The 11,781-nt window shown below is 41.5% G+C and overlaps 1 protein-coding gene across 1 annotated transcript; it reads left to right on the forward strand.

Annotated features, from left to right (window-relative positions):
* The first annotated feature begins 9,376 nt into the window (after window positions 1-9,376).
* Window positions 9,377-10,195, forward strand: LOC139169140 (noggin-1-like). The gene has a single exon (XM_070754966.1). It carries the CDS (start codon window positions 9,377-9,379, stop codon window positions 10,193-10,195), a length of 819 nt encoding a protein of 272 aa, XP_070611067.1.
* The last annotated feature ends 1,586 nt before the right edge of the window (window positions 10,196-11,781 follow it).

Consider the following 11,781-nt stretch of genomic DNA (forward strand, 5'->3'; position numbering starts at 1 on the left):
GATCTGGAACTGGCTTCCAGGCATGGCAGCTGAAGTCTCTGCTCCATCGTTCTCTGATCCTGGGTGACTTTGCTGAACTCTGAGGTTCCCTAGTAGGTGCTCGCACTCTCTCTCCAGGCTTGAGATTAGGGTCGCTGGTTGTCTTTCCATCAGGGCCTGGTCCTTGCCATGGGTTTCTGTGTTGCATGGACTGCAGTGCAGAGACCTGCATTGTTCTTGACTCTCAACTGCCATGGCCTCCAGTTGATGAAGCCAGGAATCTCCCAACCTGTTTCTGAGTTGGTTGATGTGTCTCCACTCTTATCTGTTGTCTAGTCTCACCTTGTATGATTTGAGACCATTTCTATTACTGTGGCATTCACCCATTTGGGTTCTCATGCATAGTTTTGTGCGAACACCAAATCCCTCATGGCTAGTGTCTTGGTTGGTTTGGTTGAGTTCAGAGATGTCTCCGGGTTGTAAGTTGGATTAAGTCTGTCCAGTTGGGACCTTAGTTTTCATCCCATCAATTCTGGGCTCTGGTTGGTATCTGCACATAGCTGCACACAGAGTAATGTGCTGGGTCAACAAGAACTGGTTGATTCATTCCAAGCAGTCTCCTGGACCTATTCTGGTTAATATCTCTTTGGTTAGCCTCACCATTCTCTCTACTTGGCCATTGCTAGCTGGACTGAATGGTGAGATGAGTGTATGTCTTATGCCCAGGCTGGCCAGGAAGACTTCCATGTGTCTGGATGTCAGTTGTGGCCTGTTGTCCAATACGAGAACATCTGGTAAGCTGTGGTTTACGAACAGCTTCCATAGGGCATGTATGGTGGAGTCTGTCATTGATGAGTGCATGTTTATTATCACCTCTACCCAGTTCAAATAGATATTGACCACTATGAAGAATGTGTGTCCCATCATTGGGGCACACTGGCAAAGTCGATATGCACTCTAGACCATGTGTCTCTTTGGGGTCTTCCATTCACAAGGTGTGGTTCTCTGTGGGGCTGGCTTGGTTTCTTGACATGCAAGTTGCTACCCACTTATCCAGTTGTGAGCATAACAGGTAGCTCCTTGCTAATGCTTTCATGTGCACTATGCCAGGATGACTTATGTGGAGAATCTTTATCACTCTTTTAATAATAATAATAAATTTTTATAATAATTGTTCTGTCTGGGTTCCCCCAGACCTCAACACCAACTGGAAAAAACAGCCAGACACTCTGGTAAAAGCAAAAGTACTTTATAGCTGGAAAAAATAAACACAGAGGAAAACCTGTTCTTCCCAACAGACAGGCTATAATACTTTACAGCAGAGTCCTGATGTCCAGACAATACAGCAAGCTTCTTGCTGGCACACCCACCCCAAGGTTTCAGTAGTCAAAGGCACAAACCAGGATTCCAAGACGCCAAAGTTCACAGCCAGGTCCCAAGACTCTCAAAGATAAAACTCCACAAGCCAGGAAGGGTGGGTCTGCCTTTTAGCCTTTCCAAAGAGCACCACACCCAAACCCAGCTGTTGCCTCTTTAATGCTGAAAGTACCTAGCCAATTGGTCCCTTCGCTGTGTAGCTCTTCTCTGTCGCAGATCAATTATGGCTTGTGCATTTTCCTCTAAGGAATCCAGGCTGCTTGCTGGGGAGAGCTCCCTCTGGGGGGACTCTGGCTGTCCTCCCTCTTCTTCAGCCTGGGATTCCTCCTCCTCGTCTGCCTGCACCTCCTGTTCCTCATCCTCTCCCTCTGAGCTGGAAACCGACAGAAGATCAGCCGTTCCCTGAGGGGCCTCAGACGGAACCACAACAAATAATAATACATTTATTGTCATTGTCAAAAACAATGAATTGTCATTGGCAACGAAAGTCGTGTGACACCCAGAGACAGGGATGTTTTTTGCAGCCTCTGAGGAATTATTATTCATTCTCCACACAACAGACAGCCCTTTAGAACAGAAAGTTCAGCCTGTTTGTTCTTAAAGGTTTTGAATTCTTCTCCTCCCTCCTTCCCCTGTGGCCATCCTCTCAACACCCAGTTCATTACTTTAGTCAGCAATTTGTCTCTCACTGTGTGCTCTGCGATGTCCTGAGATGTGAGGGGGCTGGTCTGTTTGATGTCGACCAGTAGTATTTTGGCCACAGGAACCATAGAGATATTCATGGAACCTCTTGATGCCTGCCACAGCCAAAAGAGCTTCCTTGTCCAACTGGCTGTAGTTCCACTCCACTGGAGATAATGTCTTAGAGTAATAGGTGATGGGGGCTTCTGAGCCATTGGGTAGTTGGTGGCTGAGGACCACCCCCATTCCAAAAGATGAAGTGTCACATGCTAAAACTAGAGGGAGAGTCTCGCTGTATTGCATCAATATGCTGTTTGATAAAGCAGGTTCTTTATGGCGGCAAAAGCATTGGCCTCTCTTTGTCCCCAGGTCCATGCAGCCATCTTCCCCAGGAGCCTATAGAGGGGGTCAGCAATGGTCACCTTCTGTTTCATACAGATGGCATAGAAGTTGAGTAATCCTAGGAAGGCTTGCAACTCTGCTTTGTTCTTGGGGGTTGGGGATTCTTTTATGGCCTTTACCTTGGGGTCTGTTGGGTGAATGCTTGACCCATCGATTAGGAACCCCAGGAACTCTATGCTGGCGATTGCAATTTTGCATTTGTCCTTTCTGACTTTGAGCCCCATTCTTGGAATCACCCCAGTACTTTGTGCAGCCTGGCTATAAACTGGTCTTCTAAGTCTCCAGAGATAAGGACATCATTGAAGTAGGGGACTACAACAGACTCAAACTCAACCCTGATAAGACAGAGTGGCTGTGGGTTTTGCTTCTCAAGGACAATTCCATCCGTCCGTCCATCACCCTGGGGGTGGGGAATTATTGACCCCCTCGGAGAGGGTCCGCAACTTGGGCGTCCTCCTCGATCCACAGCTCACATTAGAGAAACATCTTTCAGCTGTGGCAGGGGGGGGCGTTTGCCCAGGTTTGCCCTCCCCATTTGGCGGGACCCAGAGGAAGAGCCTTCTCTGTGGTGGCTCCGACCCTCTGGAATCAGCTCCCTCCAGAGATTAGGACTGCCCCCACCCTCCTTGCCTTTCGTAAACTCCTTAAAACCTACCTCTGTTGTCAAGCGTGGGGGAACTGAAACATCTCCCCCTGCCTATGTAGTTTTCTGTGTATGATATGACTGTACAGTATGTATGTTTTTTATATATTGGGGTTTCTTGTTTTTTAGACTTTTTAAAATGTATTATTGTTATTTTAGAGTCTAACTATTAAATTTGTCATTATATATTGTTTTTATCATTGCTGTAAGCCGCCCCGAGTCTACGGAGGGGGGCGGTACACAAATCTAATAAATAATAATAATAATAATAACAACAACAACAACAACAACTCCAGGGATGCTGTGTAACAGATGTTCCATCATGCTCTGGGACAGTTCCAGAGCCACACTGCCCCCAAATTGCAGGCAGATCCATTGAGTGAATGTTATGAATGTTTTAAGTTAGAATTTTAAAGATTTTTTAAGTATACTAGTTGGATCAATTGGATCATTATATCTTTATATATGCTGTGAGCTGCCCTGAGTCCTCGGAGAGGGGTGGCATACAAATCCCCTCTGTGAGTTATTATACTGTGCTTCCTCTGTGGCTGCGTCCACAAGCAGTTGCTAGTATGCCTGTGCAAAACTGAGCTTAGCGAAAAACTTTCCGTTGCCCAGCAAGTATAACAGGTGCTGTACAATAGGCACAGGGTAAGCGTTCGGCTTCAGGGCTTTATTTATGGTTCCTTTGTAGTCAGCGCACACCCTGATTCAGCCATCCGGCTTCATTGGAGTTACAATGTGTGAAGGGGTCATTGTTCTCCATCCCTGATTCAGATGGCTTGAAGACACTGACAAATTTAATCTAAAGAGACAGGATTATTTGAACACTCCTGGTGCTGTTAGTAGGAGACTTCTGAGCAGATGGGGTAAAAGGATAGGAAAACTGTTGAAGTGAAGTTGAATGGACACTATGGAAGTGGACTTTGAAGGATATCTTGTTTGTTTGTTTGTTTGTTTGTTTATTTGTTTGTTTGTTTGTTTATTTGTATGCCGCCCCTCTCCGTAGATATCTGTACTGAGCTATGGTTATCTCATGGACTTTATATAGATATGCATAATATTATTTATAATTATCTTTTCACATTGAATAGTTGCTCATGTAAATATATGGTTACGCATTGAACAAAGAAAAAGGGGAGAGAACTTATTCCTGAATGCAAACATTTTGTTGCCATGGCAATAAGTACATCTAGAGATACATGGCCTTGGCAGTAGGCATTGTAAATAAAGTGTTCCTGTCTTTTCTTGCCCATTATGAAGTTTTGCCCCAACAAGAGCAGGATCCTTTGAATCATACTTCTGTTGTCATACATTAAGCCAAGGACAGGCTAGTTTACTTCAAGGCTTCACACTCTCTAACTCTTGACATTCAGCTGCTGATCAACCTATTTAAAAAAATAACCTTCTGTTCTTATACATGATAACAGCAGCATTACGTGGAGACATAGAAGGTCTCACAAATGCTAACAATGGAAGAATGGGTTGTGAAGATAATAGATTTGGAGGAGATGGAAAATCGGCTGCTTTGATTAAAGGAAATATTTTATCCAGCTTTGTTTTTACTTGGAAACCACTTTTGGACTTTTTGCCGGACATTAAAAGAAAACAAATTTTATGGAAACTTGGGGATTTGATGACCAGAACTGCTAATGAGTACAGAAGTACTGTGTGCTATTGTTTATTCCAGTTAAAAGGATCATTGTATTTCATGCTTGTATAACTGTACAGAAAAAGTTGGAAGTTAATTTTTGTATAGCCTTTTCTATAAATTGTCTGCATCCCCACCTATTTTGTTTTATTCCCCATTCACTCTTTTCCTCTTTCTAATTTTTCTCTTTGTTCTTTTGGAATGCATATGTTTTTGACATTTAATAAAGTTTTGTCAGAGGGAAAAAAACACACAAATTGCTTGCAAAAGGAAGAAGCTCCGGTCTTTCTTACACTGAAAAGAGGACTGAGGGGCAAGCGAAGAAGTCAGAGACCAAAAGGAAGAGGGCAAACCCATAGAAAACCAGCCAAACATGTCGGAACCACAAATTGGCTGTTGCAGAATATATAATTGCAATCTACCTCCTCCATAAACAATAATGCATTCCACCTGGCCAATATACAGCAACTGTTGCGGCCCTATCTGGACCGGGAGTCACTGCTCACAGTCACTCATGCCCTCATCACCTCGAGGCTCGACTACTGCAATGCTCTCTACATGGGGCTACCTTTGAAAAGTGTTCGGAAACTTCAGATCGTGCAGAATGCAGCTGCGAGAGCTATCATGGGCTTTCCTAAATACGCCCATGTCACACCAACACTCCGCAGTCTGCATTGGTTGCCGATCAGTTTCCGGTCACAATTCAAAGTGTTGGTTATGACCTATAAAGCCCTTCATGGCACCGGACCAGAATATCTCCGGGACCGCCTTCTGCCGCACGAATCCCAGCGACCAGTCCCACAGAGTTGGCCTTTTCTGGGTCCTGTCAACTAAACAATGTTGTTTGGCAGTACCCAGGGGAAGAGCCTTCTCTGTGGCAGCCCCAACCCTCTGGAACCAACTCCTCCCAGACATCAGAGTTGCCCCCACCCTCTTTGCCTTTTGTAAGCTCCTTAAAACCCACCTCTGTCATCAGGCATGGGGGAATTGAGACTTTCCCTCCCCCTAGGCTTATAAAATTTATGCATGGTATGTTAGTATGTATGATTGGTTTCTAAATTGGGGTTTTAAATTAACTTAAATATTAGATTTGTTTACATTGTATTATTGTTGCTGTTAGCCGCCCTGAGTCTGCGGAGAGGGGCGGCATACAAATCTGATTAATAAATAAATAAATAAATAAACTGGAAATTGAATGGGTGGGTGGGAATCCTTCCAGAAAAGCCACCCCCAAGCATATCCTTGGTTGACTCAGTTACAAATGGATGATCAAATAAAGGCAATGGTATCCAGACAGTCTTCTGGGATATTTAATGGATTGTCCCTGCACAAGGACCAAGAGAATCTGCAAAGTAGTAATGTGAACGTGAACCAGGTTTTAGGAAGAGAGTTGTCTGTAATTATGAAAAACTTTGTATCTCTTGACATGGTTGGTAAATCCACAGTAATTGAATGTAAACCTGCCTGGGATAAACATATATCCATCCTAAGATAAAATACAGGAAATAGTATAAGGGCAGTAGATGAACCATGAGGTCTTTTTCTGCCGTCAATCTTCTATGTTTCTATGTTATCCTGCACTCCCATCAAAAAAGCTGAATGGAGCGGCTATTGAACATCATTTCAAATGGTCAAAACAAGACGGCATCTTGTTAGAAAGGCAGCAGACTGGAAAGGCGGATGGTTTGTTTTCATTTTCTCAATCACATGTGTCTTGAAAACAACACCTGTTTTTTTCCCCCTAATATTGAATTTGGAGGGAGGCGAGTTATGAGTTTCTTAGAAGTAGCTGTTTTGTGTTTGTGCTTGTATAACTGCCAGAGTTGCCTTGGAGACTATGAATAACACTGTTCAGATTCCCAAAATGCAGGTGGGTGGAAATTTAGATGCGTAAAGATACTCCAGCTATAAAACAGGATCTCTTGTCAGTTTTAAGATGAAATACTTCTTATGAAGGAATAACTCAAGTTAATAGAGACTGGTTGTTGCAACAGTTGACATTTGGGTATTATAGTGAAGTTTTTAGAAAGTTTTTAAAACTTTCCATTTCCAAGGGCTAACACTGGAGGTAGGTTTGGATAATTTATTGCTTTTGCAGCAGATAATTACGGTTCTGATGGAATTATTTTTCTCACGACTGATCTATTTCCTGATGAATCATATAATTTATTGTGAGTTTTCTCTGTGCTTATTTACCATCTATTCAACCGAATATGATTCCTCAACATATTCTACTGCTTCATTCTAAGGTCAGAATGGGTCCCAAGTCATGAAAAGATCTATACCAGTGATGGCAAACCCATGCCACAGATGGTACGCGGAGCCATATTTGCTGACATGTGAGCTGTTGCCTTAACTCAGCTCCAACGTGCAGGTGTGTGCTGGCTAGTTGATTTTTAGCTTGCACAAAGGCTCTGGGAGGATGTTTTTGGCTTCCAGAGAGTCTCGGGGGTGGGGATGGGAGAGGGTGTTTTTATCCTCTCCTGGCTCCAGGGAAGCCTTTGGAGCTTGGGGAGGACAAAACACAAGCCTACTGGGCCCATCAGAAGTTGGGAAACAGGCAATTTCCAGCCTCCACAGGGCCTCCAGGGTGTAAGGAAAGCTGTTTTCACCCTCCCTAGGCATTGAATTATCGGTGTGGACACTTGAGCATGAGTCATTCTGTGTCAAGTGGATCAATTTTAAAGATCATTCCCACCTTACCATTTCAGATTTTGATTAAATTTGGCACATAGTTTCTCTATGATATAAAACTATGCTGTGCAAAATTTTAGTTCAAAGGACTAAAAATTGGGAGTTCTGGGAGACCTCAAGTAAAGGGTTGCAAAATGCAGAATCAGCAAAAATGACATTTTGGGGCAACTTCCAGAAGCTGTAAATGTGGCAGTTTCAGTAGTATGTTGGAGATATTTGGATAATCTGGATACCTTTTAAGGCTTCTTAAACTGGCAAAATCCCATGTACCTAGTTCTCTTACTTTTTACATGGTTCAGGCTCAAACTTTGCAAAAAAAAACAACCCCTCAAAAATGAATTTACAGCAATCTTCAGGCTGCTGTAGCTTCAAAACTACTTGGCCTTTCAGGTTGATTTTTGGCAGGTGTACTCAGTCCACAGCTGCAATGAGGACTTCCAATTTGCTGGTTTTGCCAGTTTATAAATCCTTACACAGAATGACTCACATGCATGCTCTTTTGGCACCTCAGGGAAAAAAGGTTCGCCATCACTGATCTATACATTTGGCTAATCATTATTGCCTTTACAAAGAATGCTAGAGTGAAATTTCAGATAGGATTTTAACTGAAGAATTTTCAATTTTCCAGAGAAAATGAACCACGTGTCATCTATTATGCCTGGCAATTGAACGTTTGTCTTATTGGAGGATTTCTAGTAAGGGTAAAGAGATAAAAATTCCCAGTTTTTCATATCTTATTGCTGGAGACGGAATCAAATTTTTGAATGGCTGTAAGGTCTATGTTCAGATTCCAAAAGAACTCACCCATTCCAGAGCCACAACTGTTTTGCAGAGCATGCAAATTATCCAAATGCAATGCAAACAATCAAACAAAAACTTGGCATGTAATAATCTAGAAACCACTTTACTGCTAACAATAATTTGCACACATATCAAATTAATTGGCGCAGTGGTTAGAGTGCAGTACTGCAGCCCACTAAAGCTGACTGCTAGATCTGCAGGTCAGCGGTTCAAATCTCATCACTGGCTCAAGGATGACTCAGCCTTCCATCCTTCCAAGATGGGTAAAATGAGGACCTGGATTGGGGGGCAATATTGCTAACATGTTGTAAGCCACCCTGAATCTAAGGAGAAGGGTGACATTAAAAAAATCAAATTAATTAATTAATTAATTAATGTCTACTGGAGGGGTAGGGGGGAGAAGAGATTTAGTGAAAAACTGACATAGCCAGGAATGATGGATTTGTGATGTGATCCATCTGGACGGCATTAGGTTGGGGAATCCTGATATAGCAATACAGTATATGATATATTTTTATTGCTGATATATTTTTATTGCTGTTGTGAGCTGCCCCGAGTCTTCGGAGAGGGGCGGCATACAAACCTAATAAATAAATAAATAAATAAATAAATAAGTAAGTAAGTAAGTAAGTAAGTAAGTAAGTAAGTAAGTAAATAAATAAATAAATAAATAAATATTAAGAAATAAATAAATAAATAAATAAACAAACAAACAAACAAACAAACAAACAAACAAACCAAAACAAAACAAAACAAAACAAAACAAAACAAAACAAAATAAAATAATAAAATAGACTAAAAGCATTCAAAACTAAGTCACAATTTGACAATTGAATCCAAGCCCTAGCATTTTTAAAGACTTGCTGAACTTAGAGTTGTTGAACCATTAATGCTGATGATAACATATCATTAAAACTTTAGGTTACTAAGAAAAATGTCCAAACAACTTAAATGAGGGCTATTCCCTCCCCTCTCTGTTTATGTCAATGGGAGACACAGTGCTGTTTGTTATGAAAGCCTTCAAGTAGGATAGAGGGGAGCTGCTAAACTCTGGGTCAAAGGCTGATAATAAAAGAGGTGGAGAGAAAGAAAGCCTCATAAGAGTTTGCTTCCAGCAGTTTGAGACACACCCAAGTCTTGGAAGAAACATGGATGTTAAAGCATGGCTTCTCTGTATGCTGCTTCTGGAGCAATGGAGCCAGGGGTTCCACTACATTGGAGCAATTTTTGTCTCTCAGAAAGAAGGCTCTTCCTTAAGTGGCATTCCCCGACCATCGAATAACATCAGGGCACTGGAGCAGTCCAATCCTGACGTACATCTTACTTGGAGTAAGCGGCCGTCTCAAGCAAGGCCTTACAGCCTCTCTCTCTCTCCTGAGGACTACCACTACTCCGTGCCCAAGCCAAAGCACTTGCGCGCTTCCAAGCTGATGAAACTCCTGGGATCTTCCTACGACGCTTTCTGGATGTCTCCCGAGGACCCCCAAGGTCGGAAGCCAAGTTCTGAAGAACTGAGCACCCAGAACCGAGAGCTGGCTAAACATACCACCCGATTCAGGAAAAAGCTCCTGCAGGAGACGAGCAGACTGGAGCTTCCCAAGTTGCAGCCATTGCTGCCTTCTGAGGATGGGATCGCTCGTAATTTGAGCCAGTCCTTCATTTATCGTCTACGCCGGTGGCTAGTGGATAGCGCAACCTGTTCTTTAACATCTTCCTGGGTAGACATGGGATCCATCTTCTGGCCACGCTGGATACGCCACACGTACTGTGACCAGATGCAAGCTGGTTGCTCTTGGCCTCCAGGCATGGCTTGCCTGTCAGCCCAAACAACCCACCTCAAACTCCTAGCGTGGCACTGTCGGATAAACGGAACTCTGTCTCAGAATCGCAGGAAGTCTCGTAAAGAATGCGTTTGGAGGCATATTCCTTATCCTGTTGTAACTGCATGTAAATGTGCCTGTTCGTGATACGGATGAAGTGAAATTTACACTGCAGTATTGGACTTTGGGAGGATTTTGTTGTCATTTCCCATAGATGAAAAGTAGTCCTCAAGATGACATAAACCTTCAAATCTTAAGAGCAATCATTGTAATGAAAATGAGAGAAATGTTTCATGAACATCTGAAAACCTATGCACGGATCTTCACAGTTATATAAAAACAAAACAAGACCAGGTATTAAAGTTCTCTGTCATATGCAAAGAATGCAAACAGGAACACATCTTTCTCAAATGTGTAATGATGAAATAATAGCAGAAACTAAATATGTTTTAATCAAGAGTTTTGGAACTCTGGAATGTTAGTAATGGTGTTTCTTTCTTTTAATTGGAGATGCTGCATGAGGTTAATGTGAAAAAATAAAGGGGGATAAAGAAATAAAAGGTCTTAATTAGAATTTGGGTTAACAGATCTCAGCATATTATTATGACTATGTTACTATAAATGTTTGTAGTATTGGTTATGCATAATTTAGTAAGCTTTATATATATGGTACATGGACCCAAATTTTGATATTTTCCATTATGGACTCTGTTAAAAGATTTTTTTAAAAGTTAAGTTCTGCGGTTTTTATCTAGGTTTTTGAAATTAAAAAACTGCTATTAGGTTTATTTTTATCTATATGAATTCCTAACAAATGTTTCAGTAAACAGAAGATTCCTGCTTTGCTAAAACTTGTTTGTTTGTTTGTTTGTTTGTTTGTTTATTTATATCGGGGTGGCTAACAGCAATAATAAAACAGCATATAACAATAATCCAATACTAAAAACAGTTAAAAACCCATTATTATAAAAAAAAACCAAACATACATACAGACATACCATGCATAAAACTTCCTTTGGCCTCTATGTATTCCTTCCAAATATATCTCATGCCTGGGAACATAAATGATGCATCTGGGAATAGGGATAAGTTGTATAATATCAGCCAAGTGCAATATAACTGTAATGCTAATATGCATGGTTTCCTGAGACTTCTACTTAGACTTGGTTAGGCTGATATAATAATACACAATCTTCAAGAAAGTTACATACCTGTATTCTTGTAAGCCACCCCGAATCCTACAGGATTGTGTGGCATAGAAGTCAAATAAATTATATTAAATTACTGGCATATGTCTGAAATGACCAGTTACTAAATTATCCAAACTTCTAGCATCTCAAAAGAGTGTTCTCTGGTTTGCTTGGAACCAATCTGGCCAATTTTATAAAGCTGGGTGATATTTTGATTCAATTTTATTTATTTATTTATTGGATTTATTAATAATTTAGTTTATGGGTACAAATCTTTTGTGGTTGAATGGCTTGTTACATGTGAGATAGATTGCCAGTATGTTATCAATTAATTGCAAAGTGTTCAAAATCCTTTGTGATGAGATGTTTTGAGATATATGAGTATTAGCAATCTCTTGCCCAGTGTTGCTTAAAGTAAATCTTGTTCTTCTCAAATGGTCGCCTTGAGGTCTGCCGCACGAATATCAGCGACCGATTAGGTCCCACAGAGTGGGCCTTCTCCAGGTCCCGTCGACTAAACAATGCCATTTGGCGGGACCCAGG

This window comes from Erythrolamprus reginae, chromosome 6, assembly GCF_031021105.1.
Source record: "Erythrolamprus reginae isolate rEryReg1 chromosome 6, rEryReg1.hap1, whole genome shotgun sequence".
Lineage (NCBI taxonomy): Eukaryota > Metazoa > Chordata > Lepidosauria > Squamata > Dipsadidae > Erythrolamprus > Erythrolamprus reginae.

Excerpts from the sequence above, each read along its gene's own strand:
- LOC139169140 (XM_070754966.1), top strand. The coding sequence starts at position 9,377 with ATGGATGTTAAAGCATGGCTTCTCTGTATGCTGCTTCTGGAGCAATGG.